At 39.7% G+C, this 27,113-nt stretch overlaps 1 protein-coding gene across 3 annotated transcripts; it reads left to right on the top strand.

Moving 5' to 3' along the window:
• Positions 1 to 1,594: 1,594 nt before the first annotated feature.
• On the top strand, positions 1,595 to 25,507 carry LOC143291272 (elongation factor 1-delta-like). 3 transcript variants are annotated; one of them, XM_076601107.1, is made up of 10 exons: positions 1,595 to 1,672; positions 4,965 to 5,104; positions 7,107 to 7,175; positions 10,998 to 11,027; positions 15,524 to 15,611; positions 16,460 to 16,644; positions 17,733 to 17,799; positions 21,450 to 21,575; positions 24,580 to 24,695; positions 25,414 to 25,507. In XM_076601107.1, the coding sequence occupies exons 2-10, from the start codon at positions 4,979 to 4,981 to the stop codon at positions 25,450 to 25,452; spliced, it is 846 nt and encodes a 281-aa protein (XP_076457222.1). In that variant the 5' UTR covers positions 1,595 to 1,672; positions 4,965 to 4,978; the 3' UTR covers positions 25,453 to 25,507. The 3 variants fall into 3 exon arrangements, with proteins under 3 accessions (XP_076457222.1, XP_076457223.1, XP_076457224.1); XM_076601108.1 differs by lacking the exon at positions 10,998 to 11,027; XM_076601109.1 differs by lacking the exons at positions 7,107 to 7,175; positions 10,998 to 11,027.
• The last annotated feature ends 1,606 nt before the right edge of the window (positions 25,508 to 27,113 follow it).

The raw sequence follows: 27,113 nt of genomic DNA, 5'->3' as shown, positions 1-27,113 counted from the left end.
GCAACTAATATGCATATTAACTTGAGTCCTGTAGCAGCCTTCCAGATCTGGTGGTTACAGCGCCAACTGGAACTGGAACTGAAAATTCAAGTCCAGACGTGAATCCCACAGCATGGGCAAACCTACTACAGTGTCAAGTATAACCGGCCTGGCAATTTGTCATGAATTATTCGATATGGCTACAACTGATATATTGACTTACTGAGGATGCCACTGCACACATGCAAGTTGTTAGGCAAGACTTGAAGGTGAACAGGCTTCGCATGAGGTCTCAAGCACCTAAAGTTAACTTTACTGCATGGTCAGGGTCGCGAAATGCATGAGTCAGTGTGGAGTTTAACTCTCTCCATACGAACGGCGAAAGAATCGACGTTAACAGCGTTTCACCCCAATTACCATCATCAAAATATTGCAAACGGAAGACTCTTATACTGAAGAGGTGAATGTTGACAAATAATACCACAATTCTGACGACGGAAGCTAAAGGTTGGGTCATTCAGACACCCACAGGACATCCGAGGGGTCTGTGTAGAGGAGAAGAGAGGACTGGCCGTACTGAGTGAGTTAACGACCCGTCAAGCTGTTGATGGCCCTTATGGGGTGAGCAGTTCATGCCAAATAGCATACCCGTCCCCCGCGGGACAACTGTCGTGGGTTTGGCCGGACGAAACACAAACGTGCACAGCAAATCGCTCATTGTTTCCACTGGTGAAGCAAGAAACATTCACTGTGACACTGCCGGAGCACGTCCGTCTGTATACAAAGGGACCATTAACTTTTTACTCTGTGAAGCCGGGTTTCGTGAGAAAATTCTTTAAACGATTAACTGACAAAGAGATCTTTTTTTGTTGTTGTTGTTGTGTTTTTTGTTTTTGTTTTTGGTTAGATCTACACTATATCCCTTTTCTATCAGTTAATATGTCACCTCGTTTACTGACTTATTTATGTCAGTATTGTTTTAGAATGGTGGTTGTATTTTTTTTACACGTCGTTTAGATCTGGGAGCGAAACATATCGTTTCGATCAAATCAAAATTGTTATCAGACAGTGCGTTTTTAAAGGACATTAGATCTGAAAGTCGCGGAGTCGTGCATATGCTTTCTAGGGCACGGACGTGCGTCAGTGTCCGTCCGTCCGTGTTTGGTGTGAACGCAGCCGTAAGTTTAAGGTCAGTGCTCTTCTATTTTTAGATCAGTGGGCATGGTGCTGGTTGAGCTACATTTTCTGTGCTTATAACCCAATCCACTCTCCCCCTTCCCCCTCCCCCCACTTTCCTGGTACTTTTATCACTTGATGTGGCTGTCGGCGTTAAACCCGAACGTAACTGGCTAAGCGGGGGTCCACAGTGGGTGAAGGTTGCAGATTGCCGAGTCACAGCATTATGTGAATGGATGCTGTGTAAATACTCACCATGGCTCTATAACGCAGTAATGCTTCTGATACTGATACTGCTTCATACTTATATCATTATATAACACTCTATTAGGGTATTTGATTTCAACATGACAACATTTATTTCTCAAATAAAACTGTCTTTATCAGATTTTTTTCTTTTTCTTTTACTTTGTCAACGCGTCTGCTCGTCTGCTGTCAGCACGTGTACTTCCTTTCTTTGGCCACCGTCCCCGGCATTGGTTGTGAGAAAACTGCTCAAGGTTTCCGTACCTTTCAGGTCAGTTTGAACGTTTCAAAAACTTAGTGAATGCACAAGTAAACCCTTTTAAGAAGTAATCATGAACCCTGGCCAGTTTTTAATCGATATCAAAGTATATATTATAGATTTTGTGATGCGTTTTTATTTGGAGTTGGAGATTCATTGCTAGTACTGTCAGTGAAAGAAGGCTACTGAGTAAGAGCCTGTGCGAGGCGTAGATAAAAAAAGAACACAAATTTGGCTGGAAAGCAGAAGGAAATGGATGAGAATGCCGTACTTGTATAATAATTTCGTTTTCAAAACTGCTTCAGTCACTCATTACTACTACTAATAGAATTGTGGAAAGAATGAATTTGGAATCAGTTTGAAACTTTTCACATAGACAGACAATAATAAAAATCAAAACAAAATATATAAATAGGACATTTCTCACTCGTGAGCAACAGATGGTTGTTTAGCATTACATAATGTGGCTTCCCATATCACAGATCTATGCTTAAAGTAGTAGATGACATTAATGTAAGTTGTACACAAAGTGCAAGATACAAATGCAAATTGAATTTTTTTTTCCACAAGGAAAAAAGATTTGATTTTAAGAGTTGCAAAAACATTTTCTTGAAAGATGCAAATTTGATAAATAAGTAGACTTGCTTAGTTAACTTGATTAACCCGCCATTGTACACTGAATTGGTGATTACACTTGCAGCAGATTTTCATGTAGCCAAGTGCCAGTTAAAGTCTGACAATATTTACTCCTTTTTTAAAAAAAAATAAGAAAGAAAAAAAAAAGGATGAAGTTTGCAAGAAAAGCCATGTACAACTACAAGGGTTATTCATCTGAGTCTACTTAAAAAAACAAAAGGGGGGGGGGGGGGGGGGGAGCATATGATATGATGGTACATGAGTCATGATTCTTTTACATGCTTGGAGTTGGAATGTTGAAAAGCCGTACTCAAATTAGGGATTAAACTGATAAAAGAAAAAATGTCTCTCTCTAGCTTTTGTCCCTCTCAAATTTCTGTATTCTCAATTCCTAATGCAACCTTTTAGTGTATGTCACAGTGTGTAGAATTTACATGTTGAATGGTCACTAAAGGTGTTTGTACGTTCAGCTAATGTAAACATTAAAATTACAACGTCACATGGATTCCTTTGATTTTTAAATGCATAGTGAAAAGATAAGCTTTACACTTGTGATGCTGCCTGGAATATGCATGCACGCACACACACACAGACTTACACACACATGCATTGTAAGCACTCATACAGTCACACACTTACACACACTCACACAGTGAAACACACAACATATTCTGTACATTTCCATGTGATTATCAGCTGTTATTTAATGAATGTGCACATGCCACATGCTGACATGAAAACAGTAAAATCCTGTACAACAGATAAACTATAAAGGCTGTCATATTCAGATGGAACTCTCTCTCTCTCTCTCTCTCTCTCTCTCTCTCTCTCACACACACACACACACACACACACACACACACACACACACACACACACTGTACAGTTCCTTGTGATCGACTGATTGTCACAAGACAACATCAATAACAAGAAAGACACATTGTAACATTTTGGATGATAAGTTTTCTGACATAGTTCAGTGGCTATCCTGAATTCTCCACTGATCTTTTATTAAAAGGCACGTCATAATTTTCAACACTTTTTTCCTTTAACAATTAAAGATAAGTTTAAATTATAGATTTGTATTAATTAATAAATTCTATTGCCTTATTTCAACAGAACTTTATATAGACAGATTTCATCGCATGACATGGAGCATTACTGGCATAGGTTAGTTTCGGGTGAAAAAGTAACCTATATATAATAGTAAAGAGTGGAGTGGTAACTCTCTCCATTCACAGGTACACAACTTCATTTCAGTGCTGCTTACGCTACCGATTCAGCTAGCGCACAGGTAAATAAAAGGTACATTGGAACAAACCCAGACACTTCCTCAAAAAAGGAAGCGCCGGGCCTGTCCTTATACTGATCATTTGACATGTGCACACAGCAGCAAAGACAGAAGAAATGTGCAAACACAAATTAGCTTTTATTCAAGACTGGCATAGCCTCTTTAATCCTGAACAAGCCACACAGAACACATGGACGCTACAGAACAAACACATGGTTGCCTCGGTGGTTTTTCAATTGGAAAGTAACAAATAATGAGGCCAGGAGATGAAATGATTAACAAATGGTAAAGAGTGGAGTGATGACTCTCTATGTACCTTTTATTTACCTGTGTGCTAGCTGAATCGGTAGCGTAAGCAGCACTGACTTGAAGTTGTGTACCTTGTGAATGGAGAGAGTTACCATTCTACTCTTTACTATTTGTTAATCATTTCATCTCCTGGCCTCATTATATACATATGTATATATATATATAATATTGAGGAAGATCATATATAGGGAAACGATAAACTCTTGACAAAAGCAAAACATGTACTCCAAAATTCATGGTTTTGGACAAAAAATCACCCAGCCTGAGAACTGAATACATCGCCTACATGGAAAATCGTTTATTTATTTTGATTAATTGGTATAGTGTCAAGTTTCTGGTATTAGTAGCTGTTTCTTCATTTTTATTTATCTTATTCAGGATTCATAATCATTTTGTTCTGTTAGCAGACTCAACACTTTTGTGATGTGGAGACAATGTATCCAGTCTTAACATGGTGATTTTAAAGTTGCCATTCCTGAAATCACTTTGGTTCATCAGAGTTGGATTAGAAGAGTATAGAATGTTTTATATGTCCATTAACCTGAGAAAGAACATAGGGAAAACATGACATGTACAAACCTGGCACTCTAGATAGGTGCGGACAAAACTGTCCAACATATACAGAATACAGCACTTGCCAAGTAAGCAGTCCATGCCACCCTTCTCACACAGTCTTACAAATTTTCCTGAGGTAAAGTACATCTGTGGTAGATTTAGGAGGCATCACATTCCAGATTGGAAAGGTTTCACCTGTGTTTTTTTTTGTGTGTGTTTTATTAAAAAGTAGGGTTTTTTTTTCCATAGGGTTTTTTTTTTCCATACATGCTTTTCATGAAGAGTGTATTTAGAGTTCCCTATACTCAGCAGTATGTTTTATCAAACTATTGAACATTGATAGTGTTTTCACCAGGGCAAACATGTTAGTATGTTGCAGTCTATAGAGAAAAAAATGTACATGGTTAGGTTTTCACTAGTACATGTGTGTTAGTATGTTGCAGTCTGTAGAGAAAAAAATTATCATTGTTATGTTTTCACCAGAGATGCACATTTGTACTCAATGTGTTGCAGTCTATACGAAAAAGATGGCTGCCCCTTTGATGCTGGACAACGTATGGCTGCAGAAATCTCGCTACGAAGAGGCGGAGGCCCACTATTACGCAGTGCAGGCTGGCACTGCGACACCTGGGCAAGCAGGGGGGCAGTCTCAGGTAATGTCTGCATGGGGCTGACGAGTCTGCCACAATATAGACTTTTTGGTATGCTTTATAAAGTGGGAAAGTGTCTGTTACATAAGAAATATAATTACTTCAAGAAAGAAAGAAAGAAAAAAACTAGAGTAAACTCTCACTGCCCGCCAAAAAAAGAAAAAAGGTCGAAAAATAAGTGACTTTTTTCCAGACCAAAGAATTAAATCATTAGTCTGTGTATGGTTAACTCACTCCGGACGAATAGTTTTCTCCCTTGCTTTCCCCTGCAGACGACCCATTTGTTAGGGTTAGGGAAAATATACAAAACACAAAGTAACTGAATGAAACTCCCTGTACTTGACCCACTGACCCCTCTCATGTCGTGTGTATTCCCACCCCCCCTCCCTCTCTTCACAGCCCTCAGAAGCTGAGTCACTGTCAGTACCTTCTTGCTGGTAGCTTTCTTCACTGCAGATACTTTATTCAACATCTTCATCATCCTCGTCGATGTCGAAACGTTCAGTTTGAAGCATTTCAATCACTTCAGCAGCAGTAAAAAGCTACTGTAGTGATCTAGTTTGCTTAAAAAAATTCCACTTGTATTGCCTGCCACACCATTTTCGATACGTATGCAGATTAGCTTGTCATGTGGGGTACCAAGGTCAACGGCTGGCCAGCGAGTGTACAGATACGAAGTCTCATGAAGAAACTTTCCATTCAACCCATGACACGTTTGCAATGCCTGGTGTAGCTGCGATTTTTATGCTACCCCATGAGGAAAGCGTGGAAAAAATTTTATTGTCAAAACCGCTATAGCGTTCCGTCGTCCGGAACACTACCTTACGTCAGGAACGCTACCTTACATCAGGAACGCTGTAACTTTCCATTGTCCGGGGTGAGTTATTACAAGAGAAATATAGATAGATAATTATTATTTGACATACCCATAGCTGTTGTTTCTGCAGACTTCAGTTCAGGCAGCAAACAAGCGTGTGGTTGTTTATTTTGTCAGTGTATGATATAGATATATATATTTGTGTGTGTGTGTGTGAAGGGAGATTGTTTTTCTTATGCCAGGAGGATGGAGATTAGTGGTATGGAAGAGGCACCAATTAATGACTACATTATATGTAGTATGATGACATTAATCTATAAATAATAATCATCAAAATGAAGTTGTTTTTTTTTCTGCTGGGTAGCAACAAGTGTTTGATACATGTTGGTTATTATGGATAATTACTCAAAGAAATATTGGAGTGGTTGTAGTGAATTGGTAGAGGTGGGAGCAAAATGGAGGGAGGGAGGAAGGACAGAGGCGATAACATTTGTTGTTTTCCATTTCTGTAGTTGCTATTTATGAGCACATGAAATGTTTACTTGATTATGACCATCAAATCATTGGTCGAGAACTTACTTTGCTGAAAAGAGGATGAGAGTGTTTCACAACCATAATTTGTGTTATGTTTCCTCCCCACCACCACTCCTAACCCCCCTGTTATTTTTGTATTAAATATTAACTTATTAAATATGTTAACCAATATTTAGATTTCTTTTGGTATATGTGTGTTCTACGGTTTGTGTCTCCACTATTCATACATTTTGATTAAAAAAAAAAAAAAAAATCTCTTCAAGAGAACGTAAAATAAATGTGTGTATCCTGCCATGTGAACGGCCCAGAAGAATTTTTTTTCAGCAGAACTAAGCACAAACCAGCATAAATTCTGTGATGTAAATACTTTTGATGACGAAAGGATTGCTGAATACATAGTCGTCTCTTAAAAATTGTTTGCAGGAAGGGCATTTTCCGCCAGTCATTATCATGATTATGTACTTAGTCCTGACTGGTCAGGTTATCCTGCGCACTGTTTTGTAACGTTTTTAAAATGAATTTTGTTAAGTTCACAGCAACAGAAAGCTTTCAGTAATGCCTGCCTGAAATTGTTTTATTAGTGCTTGTTCTGATAATATATTGAAGGTTTGATTTTCTGGGGTTTTAATGTGTTGAATTGTTTGTATTGTATAGGGCGGCAGAACTATTAGAAACGAAATAACGCAGGCAAGAGAGCAGATTGCAAACGCCCTGAAGCAGCCAGTGAGTAGTTCAGTGCCTCCACAAATCAGTGTGCTGATGTTGCTTGTGCATTCAGCCTTTGTGTGCTCTTCATTTTTACACACCATTTCATCAGTAGAATTAAAAAAAAGAAAAAACAAAAAGAAAAAAAAGAAAGATTTCTTGACTGATTGTGTGTGTATGTGTGTGTGTGTGTAGTGTTTCTTTAGTAACGTCTTTTGTGTGTGTGCAGGTAGTGTTCTTTCTTTAGTAACGTCTTTTCACTGTCAAGTGATATTAGACAAACGTGTGTGTGTATGTGTGTGTGTGTGTAGTGTTTCTTTAGTAACGTCTTTTGTGTGTGTGCAGGTAGTGTTCTTTCTTTAGTAACGTCTTTTCACTGTCAAGTGATATTAGACAAACGTGTGTGTGGTTGTGTGTGTGTGTGTGTAGTAGATTTTAAATGAGTAAAGTCATTTTGTGTTGTGCTTTGCCTGCCTTTGACTTATTTTTTATAATTTGTACTGAGTTAACTATTTTACATATTTAAAAGAAATTGAAATATTTCAAAGTAATGAATAAAAGTTATTATGAAATGTAATAATAGATTTTTAATGAAACACATAATAAGAAGCCAGCATGTGAAGTCATTCCATTTTTTCGATGCAAAAGAAAACTAGTGTCAAGAAAATTCCATTGTTTTCTCTTGCCATGTGTGAAACTTGCTTTTGTTATTTTGATCAGTCAAACAATTAATTTTTGAAATTAGAATAATACGGTTAGCTTATAGTCTATGTGTTATTTTTTTGGTCAGAATATTTAAAAGCTTTTGACAAGAATGAAGAATTATTTACATTTCAAAATAAGTTTTGAAAGTTGTCCTGCCACTGTTCATTCTAGAAGAGAAGAGATGAATTTTTCAATTTTGTTGTGGATTTAACAAACCGGGATGATTAATGCATTTGATTTCTATCATATTAATCTTAAAATTTTCATGTTAACTTGCTCTTGCTAGTTATAAAATGTCTGATATTGAAAGGCTAAAAAACTAAGACTTAGTAAGAATGAAGTAAGTTAGAGTACTGATACTTTTCATGTTTCCTGAAGCACCTGAAGTCATACACTGTTCAAAAATAAGTTTTGGTCATTGGGTTTTGTGAAAAAGGGTGTCACTTAGGGGTGAAAGTGTAGTCAGGTTGGTTGGTTTCAGAGTAAAGACAGCGTAAGTTTTCATTTTAAGCATATGAAATTAAATTTTAATGAAATGTGAATTTGAAATTTCATGTCTTTATCTGTGAGGTTTTGGGTTATGTATGAGTGTGAGAAATAGTCAAGATGCATGTGCTTTTTTTTTTTTTTAAATATATATTTTTTTAAAGACTGCAGTTAGAATTATTATAGATTGAAACAGATTCATTATTACTAGAACTCAACATGCTTGAAAACATGAGTGACGGTGTATCGTTTATTGTTGTGTGTGTATTCTGTGCCTGGTGTGACATCATCCATTATTTTCCTTTTTCACTTTTTAATAATTTCAGCAGCAACAACAAAAAAACCAGTATTGCACAGCACAGACCTGTCTTATCTTCCACTGCCATTTGTCCTTAGCATCAGAAAATGTTTACTTTCTACAGATCTTTTGACACTGGTTTTTTGTTGGTAATCCGTCTGTTTTTATGCACCTTTTTCTCTCTGTTGTATTTACATAAATGGTCGTACATTTGCTGGTAGGTTTGATTTGCTTAGTGTGTATATTAGTGATTGGAGTGTGGCCATATGTGGTTGCTGAAGCTGTGTCAAGCTGCCCATGTTGGCTTGTATCAAAATGATTCATAGTCAGCAGTCCGTGGATCATAATACACATACATAAAAATGTTTGACACTGTCATGACAGTAATATTTAGTGATAATAAGGGAAGCTGTGTTTAGGCTTTCTATAGACAAAAAAAGTAGATAGGAAAATGATCATGTGAGAAATGAAATTGTGCTGTAAATCATTGTAAACGGAAAGATTTTTGTCACTTTAACAAGGGAGCAATTAAACTCTTCCAAGTGCAACACAGCATGCTAGCCGACACACAATAGACCATGCTGTCTTAAACTGAGTCTATAATGGGAGTAGTTCAGTGCAAGAGAAAAAAGGTGATTACATGTTACGTTGATTTTCATCTCTCATTGGCAGTACGTATTCTCGATCCCTCATTTTAGAATAATCAAGACAAACATGTACACATGTTGAAAATGAAATTGACACTAAAATGTTATTGTGTTCTGTAAGACTGGGTGGGGAAATGTTGTGTATATATAGAGAAGCTGACTGTGTTTCAGTTTGCATTGTTAATGTTAGTATTAGTAACTTAGATTGTGTTCAGTGTGTGTGTATGGGCATGGGGGTGGTTAAAAAAAAATGTGTGTGTGTGCAGTGTGCTACATATGTGTTGTCATAGTACTAGAAATAGTAAATTATTTTTCTTTTTTCTTTTTTTCATTGAATTTTTATTGTGTGTTGGTGTTTCAGTTTGCATGTTCATATGATTATTGCAGTTTCATGTAGCATGCATATATATATTTGTACCTTTTTCCAGAAATTGTTGATTAAAAAACCCCCCATATTTCAAGAGATATACTTTGCTTTCATATAATGATATATAATGCAGTTTTTATATTTTAGATATGTTTTTTCTTTCATTACATTTATATAAGGTCTTGAAAATATTATTTCAGTTGTTTATTTAAATAGGAAAATTATAGATTCCAGAAACATTTTTCTTTGTAGTATTTCAGAGTCATGTAATATCATGAAATAAATGATTATATGTTATGTTCTATCTTTTTTGTTTCCAAAAAAGAAAATGTATGCATTTTTTTCCATTCTAAACAAAAGGTGTTCACTGCTGTTAACTGAAGACTTAGAGATGATGAGACCATTGAAAATGATTCATTGTGCGAATCTTACAGTTAAAGAAAAAAAGATATCAGCTAAACAAATCTGTAAAGTGTCAGCTTCTATTTGTTATAATCAGTTTGGGGGAACAGTTGCCTTTTGCGAACGGAAAATAAAGCCTGATTGAGACTGACAGTTCATTCTCAGTGAAGATTTGGAAAATTTGTGAATGGATGAATTCGTTCAGGAGTTCTGTGTGGGTTAGTGTGTATTTGTTGTTGTTGTTGTTTTTGTTTTTGTAAATGTCCAAAGAATTAAAAAAAAAAAAAAAAATTCTTGTTTGTTGAATAATACAGTTTGAGTGATAGTTTAAAATGCTGAAGTGTTCTTGGGTGAAGTAAGTTAAATTACAAAGACTGATAAAGGTGCACTTTTTGACAATGCTTAAAAATGAAAGCTAAAGTGAAACCCCAAAGATGTTAAGAAAGAGGGTGCCAGCTAAAAGTAAAGTGAAATGACTGAAACCTTTTTAAAAATTATGTATATATTTTTATTAACCTTTTGGTCTTAGTGGAATTGATTTTTAACAGTTGGCCAAGTTAGTAAATTTGAGTATTTTTTCTTTCTATTCCAGTTGACATTTCATGGAAGTTGATAAAAAGTATAAACTCAGATGAAAAGCATGCAGATGTCCAATATGATTTTTTTTTTAAACGTAAATGCATGTCTGCTTTATCTTTTTTCATTACTTTATATTTGAAGTCACTCAGTCAGGAAAAAAATACAGCTTTTAATGTTTTATGTTTTTGTTCATTGGCTCATCTGGCTGTTTTAGATTTGAGACTGTCTTCTTATGTCACTGTAATGTGTGAGACTACTTTGTAAGTTGCATGCATTGACAAAATATTATACTGTTGATACTTGAATTATGTTTTTTTTTGCGTTGGAAAATAATTGTATCCAGTTTTCTGTGCAAGCTGATACTTAACAACAACAGGACACTAAAGGTATGTTTCCTTTTTTTTATGTTGTGTATTTATTTTTGATAATATGATAAATTTAAAGAAAAGTCGGGGAATACTAGTTTGGGTGAAAGCATTAAAAAAAAAAAAAATTATTTACTTTGTTAATTTTATATACACGGAAGTCCTGGGTTAATTAAAAATGAAAAAGAAAGGAAGAATGACGAACGGAAGAGCTTTGTGAGTGTTAACCTTTTAGATTTCTTGTCTTATTTCTTTAAAAAAAAAAAAAAAAAAAGGTCAACTGTTAACTGAGATTAACAACAAAATTTTGAGAGTTCTGACAGGAACATCCAGACTTTTTGGCATTTTTGTTTTGCATATTTTTTGATAGGATAGAAGGCAGGGTAGCATGAAAAAGACGGGTTTTGAAGTTGCGCTTGGTTTTATTCTTTAAAATGCCATGGTAGCCTCTGCTGTCTATTCTCTTGCTTTTTCTGTGTCTGTGTGATTTTTTTTTTTTTAATTGACCCTTAATTGTTTTCTTTCTTCAGCAAGTATTTTATAGTATATGAAAATGCTGTACTAGAGTTAGGTAAATTTGGGTTTTACCTAATACGTGATGGTTAGGGGTGACTTTGGGAATGGGAGGAAGTATATAATGTGGAGATTTTAGATGTTTGATTGATTGATTGATTGGTACGGATACTCATATAGCGCTGATCCTTGGTTGGAGACCAAGCTCTAAGCGCTTTACAGACACGGGGTCATTTGCACAACAGACTGCCTACCTGGGTAGAGCCGACTGACGGCCGCCACTGGGTGCTCAACATTCGTTTCCTGTGTCATTCAGTCAAATTTCAGGCACACACACACACACATACGCACTCTGACAAACATGTAACATTTTACATGTATGACCGTTTTTTTGTTTAAAAAAAAAAATTATTTAATTTTTTTATTTACCCTGCCACGTAGGCTGCCATGCTCCGTTTTCAGGGGTGTGCATGCTGGGTATATTCTTGTTTCCATAACCCACCGAACACTGACATGGATTTCAGGATCTTTAACGTGCGTATTTGATCTTCTGCATGCGTATACACACAAAGTGGGTTCAAGTACTAGCAGGTCTGCACATAATGTTGACCTGGGAGATTGGTAAAATCTCCACCCTTTACCCACCAGGCACCGTCACCAAGATTCGAACCCAGGACCCTCAGATTGAAAGTCCAGTACTTTAACCATTTGGCTATTGTGGAGGTTGAAGGTACAAATATGGTTGTTTTTTTTTTGTGTTTTTTTTAAATTTTAATTAAATTAATTCTTTATATCCCTTTTCTTAACCTTTCCCGTACGTCGCCTAAAATTTTGCGCGCCGTACATCGTGGGTGTGCAGAAACCCATGGTTTCTAAGAAGGAATGACCCCTCGCTGTACGTCGTGGGTGTGCAGGCACCCATGGTTTCTGTGTACGAACTAACCCTTCGCTGTACGTCGTGGGTGTGCAGGCACCCATGGTTTCTGTGTACGAACTAACCCTTCACTGTACGTCGTGGGTGTGTAGGCACCCATGGTTTCACTGAAGAAATAAGACCTTGCCGTACGTCGTGGGTGCACAGTAACCCACACCTGTCCGTAAAGCAAATTTGACTTCTTCAGCAGACTTGCATGCGCAGTTTCCACTTGTGCGTGTAGGCTATTTACTCCAGTGCTTGACCAGGCGCATTGTGAATAAGTTTTGCCCGTGAGAAGAGAGTGTTGTTACTTACAAAAAACGTTGTTTTTGTTTTTTTGTTGTTTTTGTTGTTGTTTTTGTGTGTGTGTGTGTGTGTGTTGTTTTTGTTGTTGGTTTTGTTGTTTTTTTAGCGGCTACACGCCCATCCTCTTTCGGTCAAGGCTATCCCTAGCCAGTGCTGATATTTTTTAGCCCACGCGCGGTGCTGCTCGAGGCAAATAGCAGACTGTATAGCTATGCACAGGCGGCTGCATGAATGTGCGTGTATCTGCGTGTTTACATGTGAATATTATTGCATGTTTGAGAGAGACAGACAGACGGACGTAAAGAGCAACAGACATAGAGAGAGACAAAGAGACAGTGTGTGTGTGTGTGTGCAGTGTGTGTGTGTGTGTGTGTGTGTGTGTGTGTGTGTGTGTGGAAAGGCTTATATATAGCGTGTAGGCATATAAAATAGATGTGGATATGTGCATGAACATGTATGTGAACTCGTGTAGCACAGTGCAGTTTCTCTCAAATACGGACGCCCACAAACTGATATTAGAGATAACATGCATATTTTATTCATCAAATACCTAAAAAAAAAGATTTTTTTTCTGACACAGTTTTAACTTTGTCATAGTTCTATATCAACTAGATTTTAGATCAATTGATTTCAGACTTACAAAAATATCCAGTTCTTAGAAAGGCACTTTAATTCCAACTAGATAAAAAGCTATCAGTCAGTTGCTCCCGATCATTCTCTACAAGAGAAACAGTTCATTCAATATTGTTGAAGATATCTAGTGCAATAATTATTGTTTTCTGAAATTAGTTACAACTTTAGAGTAAAACTTACCGCAGACTTGAACCGGGATACGATCAACAAAAGACAAGGTCACTCTCATCTCTCTCTGTAGCGAGCCCAAGTGACGTCACGTCGACAATGCGTGGCGCGCAAGCTTTGCATGGGTGGCTCCACACCCACGACGTACGGCGTGCAAGGTTTATTCTTTGGGAGTATGGGTGTCGTCACACCCACGACGTACTGGGACATTAATTGATTAATAACTTCTTTGTTTATGTATAAAAGAAAATAATGTTCAGTGGATATGTAGTAAACTATATTATGGACAAAGTCATGAAATTATGTGGAAGTGGCTTCAATATTACTTGAGTTACAGAGCAAAAACACTTGTCTGGGTGATTTCACACCCACGACGTACGGGAAAGGTTAATTCAAGCATTAAGTTAACCCATTATCTGGTGTGTGGATTGGGCATCTTTTTGGAATAATTATTGCTTTTCTTTTAAGAAGTTTGACTCACTCTTCAGTCTGACTTTTCTGATACATGTCATGCATATGGCCCCTTCTTTTGCTGACCTGCATTGTGAGAGAGAGAGAGAGAGAGAGTGTGCGTGTGTGCGTGTTCTTGTTCCTTTCCTCTTACATGCACTTACATTGTTCGGATTATGCCTGATCAGTTGACAGAAGTATGACTGTCTTGCTGATACAGTGATAGTGGCTAAAAATTCACCTGCTGACTGTGTGTGTATGTGCGTGTGTGTGTGCACACTTTTTTCTATTCACATATTATCTTCATAGTTCAAGATGATACGAAGTATTACTGTCTTGATGATTCAGTGATATGGCTAAAACTGTAAAAGTGCACATTCTTTGATGTATAGTAGCTAAAATGCAGGTTGTGTGATATGTAGCAGTTAAAATACAGGTGGTGTTAAATATAGCGGCTAACATACACATGGTTTGATATATAGCTGCTAAAATACAGGTGTTGTGATATATGGCGGCTAAAATGCAGGTGGTTTGATATGTAGCAGCTAAAATGTAGGTGATATGTAGCAGCTAAAATACAATTGGTTAATATATACTGTATAGCAGCTAAGATACAGTTGGTTGATATTTAGCAGCTAAAATACAGGTGACTTGATATATAGTGGCTAAAATGCAGACTGTGGGATATGTAGCGGCTAAAATGCAGTTGGTGTGATACATAGCGGCTAAAATGCAGGTTGTGTGATATATAGCACTAGCAGCTTAAGTAAAATGCTGGTGGTATGATAAATAACAGCTAAATTGCAGGTGGTGATATATATATGCCCAAATTGCAGGTGGTGTGATTAATAGCAGTTAAAATGAAGGTTGTGTGATATATAGCAGCTAAAATTCAGGTGATGTGATATATAGCAGCTAAAATGCAGGTCATGTTCTTGATAGCGGCCTGAATGGAGGTGGTATATATAGCGGCTAAAATTCAGGTGATGTGATATATAGCAGCTAAAATACAGGTTGTGTTATATACAGGTTGTGTTGTATACAGGAGCTAAAATGCAGTTGGTGTGATATGTAGTAGCTAAAATGCAGGTTGTGTGATATATAGCAGCTAAAATGCAGGTGGTGTTATATATAGTGGCTAAATTGCAGATGGTGTGATATATAAGGGTTAAAATGCATGTGATGTGATAAATTGCAAGTGATGTGATATATAGCAGCTAAAAGTAAAATGCAGGTGGTGTGATATATAACAGCTAAAATGCAGGTGGTGTTATATATAGTGCCTAAATTGCAGGTGGTGTGATATATAGCAGTTAAAATGCAGGTGATGTGATATACAGTAGCTAAAATGCTGGTGATGTGGTACATAGGGGCTAAAATGCTGGTGATGTGGTATATAGTAGCTAAGATGCAAGTTGTGTGATAAATATAGCAGCTGAATTGCAGGTGGCGTGCTAATTAGCGGCTAAAATGCAAGTGGTGTAATATATAGCGGTTGAAATGCAGGTGTTGTGTGTACCTGTGTGTGCAGGGCAACCAGGGTGGTGCAGGGGGGAACAGCCCACAGGTACAGAAACGACTGGACAGTCTGGAGAAGGAGAACCAGGACTTGAGAAAAAGTAAGCATGCGCCTGTGGTTTAAACAGAAATGGTAATCATATGCCGGTGGTTTAAACAGAAAAGGTGAGCAGGTGCCTTTGATTTAAACAAAAAGTGAGCACTTGCCTTTAGTTTAAACAGTATGTTTTTGTTTGGTAATGTCACAATACACCACACTTCTAGATGAATAGGACAGTAAAAAAGACAAAGAAAAAAAGATTGTGCAAAGTGTTGCCGTGCTTCTTCAACATGTGATAAGTGTCTTCACTGCTAGGAGTTTCATAATGAACTGACAGTAGTTGACTGTCAACAAAACGAGGCTGAAAATGGAGTGAAACAACGGTAAGAAGAAGGAACAAGTAAAAGAAATTGACAGAAACTGAGAGAGAGAGAGAGGGAGAAAAGAAGAGAAAGGGCTTGGGCATGGAAACGAGCGAGACAGTCTGACCGACCCTGGCTGACAAAGCTGTGTATGCCCGTTAAAACAGAACAGGCACCACTGAACACCACCGAAGTGACTCAGCAGCAGTGCAGGGTCTCCTCTGGTGTGTGGCCTCCTGGCGACCTAACACCGATGGTTCCCTGTGAACTGCTGACGCTGGAACTGCCACAGACGAACCTGGGTGTGGCCGTGTATGGGGGAATCTAAATAAGCGGCATGGGAGTAATGCCACTGAAATGGTGCAGATGATGGGGCAGGAAAAACAGAAAAAGAAAAAAAAAGCTGTGTATGCCTACCACTCAGTCTGAGCAAGCATGTAATCACATTATAAAGGTACTATGAAGAACAGTAGCACCATTTGAGTAAAAAAAATAACAGAAGAAGAAGAAGAAAAAAAGTTTTAATGCCTCATATATTTTGTTGCAGCCACCAAAGAGTTGCAGGAGCTGGTGCGTAAACTGGAGAGCAGGGTGAGTGCCCTTGAAAAGGGAGGTAAGGGTGATGCACCAGCTGCCTCCAAGCCAGCTCCAGCCACACCAGCCGCTGATGACGACAATGAAGATGAAGACGACGACTTTGAGCTCTTTGGGGATGATGATGATGATGAGGAGGTATTTACTTGCATTGTCGAGAAATCTGTTTGGATGTGTAAGAAAATTTCTGGATTGTGTTGATTTCTATATTGGCTTTTTGCCCTTTTTTTTTCCTTTTCTGGCGAAAGTGTGTAGTCTAGCACCAGTATGGATCAGGAATGATTTAGATCTGGAAAGTCATACTGCACTGCCCCATGGCTACCCCCATGAAACTTTTTTCTGTTTTTTTTTTTTTTTTTTTTTTTAGTTAGTCTGAACCATTTTCTGTAGTCTGTACATGACTGGTTATGACTTCCTTTCCTAATCACCAGTTCTTCATCCACCACTTCTGTGAATTAAATTTATGTGGGAAGACCCCTTGAAAAACTTGGATGTTGAGAATGTGTGAATGTTCGGATCTGTGTACAGGCTAAGAAGTCACTGTTACGTCTACTTGGTGTTGTCATTCCCTTTGTAATTGTCTTGCGGTGAGCGAAGTCATTATCTGTGTAAATGTCTTGGAGTCAGAGAAGGTGAAGAAGTCATTATGTGCAAATGTCTTGCATCAGTATCAGTATCAGTAGCTCAAGGAGGCGTCACTGCGTTCGGTCTGATCCATATACACCACATCTGCCAAGCAGATGCCTGACCAGCACCATAACCCAACGCACTTAGGCCTTGAGAAAAAAAAAGTAAATGTCTTGCAGGCAAAGAAGTCATTCCCTGTGTAAATGTCTTGCAGGCAAAGAAGTCATTCCCTGTGTAAATGTCTTGTAGTCAAAGAAGTCATTCCCTGTGTAAATGTCCTGTAGTCAAAGAAGTCATTCCCTGTGTAAATGTCTTGCAGGCAAAGAAGTCATTCCCTGTGTAAATGTCTTGCAGGCAGAGAAGTCATTCTCTGTGTAAATGTCTTGCAGTCAAAGAAGTCATTCCCTGTGTAAATGTCTTGCAGGCAGAAAAGTCGTTCCCTGTGTAAATGTCTTGCAGGCAAAGAAGCCATTCCCTGTGTAAATGTCTTGCAGGCAGAGAAGCCATTCCCTGTGTGAATGTCTTGCAGACAAAGAAGTCATTCCCTGTGTAAATGTCTTGTAGTCAAAGAAGTCATTCCCTGTGTAAATGTCTTGCAGGCAGAGAAGGCGAGAGAGGCAAAGAAGAAGGCAGCCCTGGAAGCCTATGCAGCCAAAAAATCAAAAAGTGAGTAACTGTATTAGCTGCAGGCTTCATACAGGATTTTAAATGGTTTAAATTTTTGTTTTAAAAAAGAGTATTTTTTAAGTCCTTAAAAGTCTTTTAAAATGACCCAGTTTTTTTTCTGATAATTTTTTTTTTTGTTTTTTCAATTTTGGCCTCAGTTTTGCTGATCAAAAATGTCTGATGAGGATAATGACTTATTAAAAAACTTCATCCCTAATGAATTTTTGTGACCAGAATGGCGGCATAAAAACTTCATCTCTAATGAATTTTTGTGACCAGAATGGCGGCATTCAAAATTTCATACAATTTCATCTGGGTTCTAGCGTTTTAAATTTTTTGGCCTTTGATGTTATAAAGGTTTTTAGAAGCAGTTGTTACATTTTATTATGAAAAATCTGTATGAACTCTGAGCTGTGTGTGTATTCTTGTTTTACGCAAACATTGTGTCATGGTTCAAGAGGTTGTGGGTGAAAATGGTATAAACCTTGAAACCCTTACACAAGCACATATCTAGCATATATTGTTGCTGATTTTTTTTTTCAGGCATGTTTGAAAAATGGCAGCTGATTATTGTTTTAACTTAAATTGTAAAGTGCAGCCTGAAATGGAAAATCCAGTCTCACTCACTCACTTACACACACACATGCATACACACATGCATACACATTCGCATAGACACACACATTCACTCGCTCACTCCACCTGCCTGTCTGTCTTTCTCTTTCTGTCTCACACTCTGTCTCTCTGGTTATCTGTCCCTCTTTCTCTGTCTCTCGGTCTGTCTGTCTCTTATTTTCTCTTTTCTCTCTCTCTCTCTCACTTTCTCTTGCTCTGTTTCTCTTTCTTCTCTTTTTCTTGTTCCTTTAATCAAATCAAATCAAATCAAAAACACTTTATTAATCCACATGGAAATTAAGTTGTGCAATCACAGGCTCGTAAACACTGGCATAAAATCATGCGCAACATAAGAGATTAAAACTAGTCAAATAAGAATTCCCAATAGCTGACGATATACTAACCCCCCCCACTCCCCACACACACATACTCATGTTAAGACAATAGGGTATTGCACAACAATATTAACAAATGAAAACATCCAACAAAAAAAAAGGGTATAAGATTACTAAAACTGACATGCGCGCACGCACGCACACACACCCACACACACATACACACACATGCACACACACACACACACACACACACACACACACACACACACGTTAAGACCATAAGGTATTGTACAACAATACATAAATAAAAACATCAAGGGAATAAATCGTATATATAAGTAAAATGCACACACACACACACACACACACACACACACACACACACACACACACACACACACACACACACACACACACACACACACACACACACACACACACGCACACACACACTCACACACACACAAACAACGTATGCATGCACATAACATATGTCACGCCAATAAGATTAGAACATTAACATTAAGATACATGAAATCCAAGTAAAATAAGAAAATATTTAAAAATCACTTCCGATCACACACACACACAAATGCTTGCTTGCCCGTGCTCACCCGCTCAGTCCCACATGCACGCATAATGTCTGCTCCCATACACTCGTCTGCTGGTGAAGTTCAGGTGTTGCTGTGGCGAGGGGGCTTGGGGGGTGGGAGGGTTCACTTAGTGTATTGGATGTTTTGATTGTGTGCGCGAATGGCTGTAGGAATAAATGAATTAATGTATCGAGATGTTCTTGCGCGTGGAGCTCTAAACCTACCACTTATGTCTGACCTTCTGCTATTAATGTCATCTTGTAGTGGGTGTCTTACGTCGGTCAAAATTGTTATTAGTCTGTCAGTCAGTTTTCTATTGTGCATGTCGCTAAAGGTACTCTCTCTACCTCACATTTGGTGTCATATACTGTACCATGTCAAACACATTTTCTCTCTCTCATTTTGCCTGAAAGTCCATTGATTGTGTGATATGGCCACTGTGTGACACAGTGTTGATTGTTCATTAACTGTGTGATGTGACACAGTGTTGATTGCCCATTAGCTGTGTGATATGACACAGTGTTGATTGCCCATTGACCACAGTGTGGCACAGTGTTGATTGCCCATTGACTGTGTGATGTGACACAGTGTTGATTGCCCATAGACTGCGATGTGACACAGTGTTGATTGCCCATTAACTGTGCGATGCGACACGGTGTTGATTGGCCATTGACCACAATGTGGCACAGTGTTGATTGCCCATATACTGTGCGATGTGACACCGTGTTGATTACCCATTGACTGTGTGATGTGACACAGTGTTGATTGCCCATTGATTGTGCGATTTGACACAGTATTGATTGCCCAGTGACTGTGCGATTTGACACAGTGTTGAGTGCCGATTGACTGTGCGATGTGACAGTGTTGATTGCCCATTGATTGTGCGATGTGACACAGTGTTGATTGCCCATTGACTGTGCGATGTGACAGTGTTGATTGCCCATAGACTGTGCGATGTGACACAGTGTAGATTGCCCATTGACTGTGTGATGTGACACAGTGTTGATTGCCCATTGACTGTGATGTAACACAGTGTAGATTGCCCATTGACTGTGCGATGTGACACAGTGTAGATTGCCCATAGACTGCGATGTGACACAGTGTTGATTGTCCATTGACTGTGCGATGTGACAGTGTTGATTGCCCATTGACCACAATGTGGCACAGTGTTGATTACCCATTGACTGTGCTATGTGACAGTGTTGATTGCCCATTGACTGTGCGATGTGACACAGTGTTGATTGCCCATTGATTGTGCGATGTGACACAATGTTGATTGCCCAGTGACTGTGCGATTTGACACAGTGTTGATTGCCCATTGACTGTGCGATGTGACACAGTGTTGATTGCCCATTGACTGTGTGATGTGACACAGTGTTGATTGCCCATTGACTGTGCGATGTGACACAGTGTTGATTGCCCATAGACTGTGCGATGTGACACCGTGTTGATTGCCCATTGACTGTGTGATGTGACACAGTGTTGATTGCCGATTGACTGTGCGATGTGACAGTGTTGATTGCCCATTGATTGTGCGATGTGACACTATGTTGATTGCCCATTGACTGTGTGATGTGACACCGTGTTGATTGCCCAGTGACTGTGCGATGTGACAAAGTGTTGATTGCCCATTGATTATGCGTTGTGACACAGTGTTGATTGCCCATAGACTGTGCGATGTGACACAGTGTTGATTGCCCATTGACTGTGCGATGTGACACAGTGTTGATTGCCCATTGACTGTGCGATGTGACACAGTGTTGATTGCCCATTGACTGTGCGATGTGACACAATGTTGATTGCCCATTGACTGTGTGATGTGACACAGTGTTGATTGCCCATTGACTGTGTGATGTGACACAGTGTTGATTGCCCATTGACTGTGTGATGTGACACAATGTTGATTGCCCATTGACTGTGTGATGTGACACAGTGTTGATTGCCCATTGATTGTGCGATGTGACAGTGTTGATTGCCCATTGACTGTGTGATGTGACACAGTGTTGATTGCCCATTGATTGTGTGATGTGACACAGTGTTGATTGCCCATTGATTGTGTGTTGTGACACAGTATTGATTGCCCATTGACTGTGCGATGTGACAGAGCCGGAACTGATCGCCAAGTCCTCCATCATCCTGGACGTGAAGCCTTGGGACGACGAGACCGACATGAAGGAGCTGGAGAGACTGGTCCGCACCATTGAGAAAGACGGTCTGGTCTGGGGCACAGGTATGTTCAGTTCTCTGCAGTCTGTTTAGGTCTGGGGCACAGGTATGTTCAGTTCTCTGCAGTCTGTTTAGGTCTGGGGCACAGGTATGTACAGTTCTCTGCAGTCTGTTTAGGTCTGGGGCACAGGTATGTACAGTTCTCAGCAGTCTGTTTAGGTCTAGGGCACAGGTATGTACAGTTCTCAGCAGTCTGTTTAGGTCTGGGACACAGGTATGTACAGTTCTCTGCAGTCTGTTTAGGTCTAGGGCTCAGGTATGTACAGTTCTCTGCAGTCTGTTTAGGTCTAGGGCTCAGGTACGTTCAGTTCTCAGCAGTCTGTTTAGGTCTGGGGCACAGGTATGTACAGTTCTCTGCAGTCTGTTTAGGTCTGGGGCACAGGTATTTACAGTTCCCAACAGTCTGTTTAGGTCTGGGGCACAGGTATGTACAGTTCCCAACAGTCTGTTTAGGTCTGGGGCACAGGTATGTACAGTTCCCAACAGTCTGTTTAGGTCTGGGGCACAGGTATGTACAGTTCACTGCAGTCTGTTTAGGTCTGGGGCACAGGTATGTACAGTTCCCAACAGTCTGTTTAGGTCTGGGGCACAGGTATGTACAGTTCTCAGCTGTCTGTTTAGGTCTGGGGCTCAGGTATGTACAGTTCTCTGCAGTCTGTTTAGGTCTGGGGCACAGGTACGTTCAGTTCTCAGCAGTCTGTTTAGGTCTGGGGCACAGGTATGTACAGTTCTCAGCAGTCTGTTAAGGTCTGGGGCACAGGTATGTACAGTTCACTGCAGTCTGTTTAGGTCTGGGGCACAGGTATGTACAGTTCTCTGCAGTCTGTTTAGGTCTGGGGCACAGGTATGTACAGTTCTATGCAGATGTTGTGTAGCATAATTGTGTTGATCAGTTCGCATGCTTTGACACTTTCAAACTGAAGTGGATAGGGGAAAAAAAAGGGAAGAAAGTGCTTTCACAAGTGTAGCCGATCAAAGCCAGTATCTGGACAGACTGCTCTGGATTTGGAGGGCAACGTTTGCCATACTGCATTGAAGAGTATGATTTACCTGCCCCTGATGGAATGAGAACATTAGGTTTTTATGTATTTAAATTAAGAAAAGAAAAATTACAGGATCTGTTAATTGATGTAGTTTCAGCATCATACTGTGGAGTCATCTTTTGGGCGTGTTGAGATCTGGAACTTAAAAAAAAAGAATCTTAGCACTTTTGTACCCCAAGTACTGATTTGTCTGTAAGCCCAGTTGCATACCTTGGACCAAGAGTACAGCTAGTTCGTTTTGTCAAAATCAGTTGTATTCTCACTCGGTGCTTGTAGCATATTGGCTTTAGTCTGTGTATTGTTTGTTGGTATTTTCAAGAGGATTCAGGATGTCTTTGACGACATTGTGTGTGTGTGTTGTGTATGAAGTATGGCTTCAGCAGTGCACTCAGCTGTTGTAGGGCTGGTCCACAGAAACTGCAGTGCAGCTTCACTGATGGGGTACACAGTGTTAGATGGTTGTTGCAGGCATGCCTGCCGTAACTGAGGGCCCATATTTGTCCAGGAAAGTTGATGTCTGCGTAGCCATGTGTCGTAGAGTGCGTGCACAGCTAGTTTTGACTAGATCACGCCCCTTAGAGAGGCCACTGTGGGGCTGTCTTCGGTGATCTCCTGTTCTGGTAACGGTTTACAGTTGGCCGGGTTTTCTCTTGGGAGTTTTCCTTCTCTTGGAAGAACTGCCTGCTGAGTCTAACGGACTCCATCTGCCCGGATTTTTCCTCAGGGTTGACTCCCGAAGCCTTTCGTATGAGTGGGTATGGCCGCAAGGCAGCGGAGGTTTGAAATCAGAGTTTTCCTTCTCTTAGATGAGCTGTCTTCCCAGACTGATGAGCCCCATCTACCCAAAGCACTGGTTTTCAGGCGCCAGGTGACCCGCCTTCGCCCCTTCTCCTATCAGTAGTAGCAGTTCCGCCGGGCTTATGTCTAAGCCACACGAGCAGGCTAGGAGCTGGACTTAGTTGTCAGAGGCTGTTGGAGACGCGCGCCGTGAGGGGCATTTTATAGACAATGGGAGCTTGTCCCCATTGCCACCCCTCGGCTATGACAACCTTGGGACCAGGAAAGTTGATAAAATGGACAGGGTGTCCCAGAAATAAGGATATTTGCTGCATGTCCAGGAAAACAAAAATACCTTACCTTAACATTTTCTTTTCCAAAGGATCTAGTGGGTACAAGTGTACCCTTAGATGGCTTTCCAACCATTGCTGAAGACACTTCATTAAGACTTATGGAAATGTTGCCAAATATTACCAAAGCCACATCGTGAAAAGCTGGAACTGTGAGCTGTCAGAACTGAAGAGTGCTTACTACAAGTCTCTTCAATCCTCCTGTTCCTAAGCATCCATTGAATTATGTTATACATGTGTAAATAATGGTAATCCTACATTCTTTCCATGTTTACAGCCATTGCTTCTGGCTGTGAGATGACTGTTGTATGTTTGCTGAGATGTTCCAGAAAATAATACCCTGTCCCTGACTCTATGTGTGTTGTTCCTGGAAAACAAATTGGGGGGTAGGCATGCCTGTTGGTTGTGTCATTGAAAGATATGCTGGACTGACACGTTATGATGTGTTGTGTGTCAGCTAAACTGACGGGCTATGATGTGTTGTGTGACAGCTAAACTGACAGGCTATGATGTGTTGTGTGTCAGCTAAACTGACGGGCTATGAGCTATGATGTGTTGTGTGACAGCTAAACTGACAGGCTATGATGTGTTGTGTGACAGCTAAACTGACGGGCTATGATGTGTTGTGTGTCAGCTAAACTGACAGGCTATGATGTGTTGTGTGACAGCTAAACTGACGGGCTATGATGTGTTGTGTGTCAGCTAAACTGACAGGCTATGATGTGTTGTGTGACAGCTAAACTGACGGGCTGTGATGTGTTGTGTGACAGCTAAACTGACGGGCTATGATGTGTTGTGTGACAGCTAAACTGACGGGCTATGATGTGTTGTGTGACAGCTAAACTGGTGGACCTGGCCTACGGCATCAAGAAGCTGGTGATTGTATGCGTCATTGAGGACGCCAAGATCAGCGTGGATGACCTGCAGGAAGATATCACAGGCTTTGAAGACTATGTCAGTGCTCTCTGTTTGTCTGTCTGTTTGTCTGTCTCTTGACTCTCTCTTCGTCTATGTCTCTTTCTCTCTGTTTGGTCTCTAATATCTCTCTCTCTCCTCCGTGTGTGTGTGTCTATCAGTCTTTCTTCTCTCTTTCTCTCTGTGTGTTTGTATGTGTGTGTATGTGTGTCTTTTTCTCTCTGTCTCAGTGTCTCTCTGTCTCTCATGTGCTTGGTTTGCCTCTTCTCCTTTTCTTGCAAAGAATGATCTTTATTGATCAAAATTGTTTTACATCAGCATCGTTCCGACTGATTAACTACAACAGTGACTTGCTATCATTGTTTCAATTTCACAAAAATATACTAAAAAGAGCAACACATCAAAATTGATGCAGCTGGTTAATCATGTACACAGCATTTGTTTTACTTATCAATGACTTGCAGTAATATTCAGTAATTATGTGAAATAGTGTGACATTGCAAGGGTTTTGTTTAATCTCTTGTGTGTTTCTGTCGAATTGTACACATCATGTATCTTCTGCGTGTGTGTTAAACTGTCAAATTGTATACATGTTTCATCTCTGTGTGTTTCTGTACTGGATACATGTTTTATCTCTGTGTGTTTCTGTCGAATTACATATGTTTTTATTTCTGTTTTTCTGTCAAATTGTTGACATGTTTAATCTTGGTGTGTTTCTGTCAGATTGTACATAGGTTTTTATCTCTGTGTGTTTCAGGTCCAGAGTGTAGACATTGCTGCCTTCAACAAGATCTAAGTGTTCTGCTGATGATGAGGATGTGAATGAATAAACGCTTGTTATGAGACTGCCACCTATCTGGATCAGTTTTATTTTGACACAAAAGATTTATTTGTGCTTGTGTAAAAAGCAGTACCCCCCAAAAAAGCCGACATCCACACACACATATACTTGTATGACTGCACACTGCCAAAAGGACATTCCCACATTTTTGTTTTTATTGTGCATGATTGATCTTATGAATGTAAGCACTTGTCGATCTGCACATACGTTGACCTATGAGACAGGATTTAAACCATTTACTTCACAGATCTAATTCCAGCATTGTAACCACTGAGCCTTCACTTGTGCCACATAGGAAGTTGATGACATGTGAGAAAGACCTGTGGTAAGAGGACTGGAACTACCAGTCCCACAACAGACCTGTCCAGATTGACAGTACTGACCAGTGTTCCATGTATGTCAACATTTGCTGTTCCTGAACTGATTCTACTCTAGGTACGAATTAACCCATTCCATTATCACTTTACTCTGTGGACCTGGTACAGGTATTCTCTTACCAATACACTAAATTTCTTTATTCTTGCTTGGTACAGTTGGATTTCTAAACTGGGCCATTTACTGATTCCGGAAGCATGAAAACTAAAGATTTGCTTGACTGATTAAATCAACAATTCTCCATCAGTTTTCACCATTTGAGTAAACGACCCAATTTTCTACTGCAGTGTCTCGTGTAGTGTTGGTCCAGGGGAGCTGTAGCAGGCATGTAGCTGTGGCATAGAACGAGTTAAAAGACTTTAATTCTTCAAAGAAGCCTGATCAAATTAACCCTATGAGCCCTGACCACCTAACCGGTGGTGGGAAGGGGTGGCATAATGCCTGGCCACCGGTTGAGCGGTGCGTAAACACTTGTCGTGTTTTGCTATTGGTTGACTTATATTGAAGAGCCAATCAGGAAAACCGTAATATTCTGATGTCAGCGAATGTAGTACCAACATTGCCGCGCCTTTTCACTGTGTTTTGTGCATGTGTTTTGGATAAAAAAGGTCGATTTCTACCATGAAGTGTGCAGAGTCTCAACCTGACACGCCTCCTTTGATCAACTGATTCTGCATGCTCAGATTCATTTTCAACATCACTGTCTGTAGGAAAATCATCCGATTCGAATTCCACCTCACTATCAGAGTAATCATTGTCATACTCTACTTCTGATAAATCATCAAGCATATCAGTTACTTGCTGGGTTGTGTACAGCTGTTTTCTCGCACGTTTTGTCCCTGATTTCTGCCCTGATGGGCCAGGTTGAGACTGCACGCTTGAAGTGTTTACGCACCACTGAACCGGTGGCCGGGCATTATGTCATTTTTCTCTGCCACCGGTAAAGCGGTGGTCAGGGCTCAAAGGGTTAAAGCGTCATCTGCTGTTGGCCAAATCATTTCCTGGATCACACTGCACTGATGATTCAGAATAAGCTGATTCGATGGGTGCAGTGGCCGAATGGTTAAGAGCGCTAGGTTCTCACTTTAGTGTCCCGAGTTCAATCCCTGACACACCTGATGGGTTTAACTCTCTCCATACGAACGGCGAAAGAGACGACGTTAACAGCGTTTCACCCCAATTACCATCATCAAAATATTGCAAGCGGAAGGCTCTTATACCAAAGACGTGAATGTTGACAA

This window comes from Babylonia areolata, chromosome 16 (assembly GCF_041734735.1).
Source record: "Babylonia areolata isolate BAREFJ2019XMU chromosome 16, ASM4173473v1, whole genome shotgun sequence".
Classification (NCBI taxonomy): Eukaryota; Metazoa; Mollusca; class Gastropoda; order Neogastropoda; family Buccinidae; genus Babylonia; species Babylonia areolata.
This window is presented reverse-complemented; position numbering and strand designations above follow the sequence as displayed.

What these genes read in the sequence shown, in the direction of transcription:
- LOC143291272 (XM_076601107.1), top strand. Translation starts at nt 4,979, where the DNA reads ATGGCTGCCCCTTTGATGCTGGACAACGTATGGCTGCAGAAATCTCGC. An exon ending in ACAACAACAGGACACTAAAG is followed by an intron (nt 11,028 to 15,523) that starts GTATGTTTCCTT and finishes CTGTGTGTGCAG; the next exon opens with GGCAACCAGGGTGGTGCAGG. An exon ending in CGGTCTGGTCTGGGGCACAG is followed by an intron (nt 21,576 to 24,579) that starts GTATGTTCAGTT and finishes GTTGTGTGACAG; the next exon opens with CTAAACTGGTGGACCTGGCC.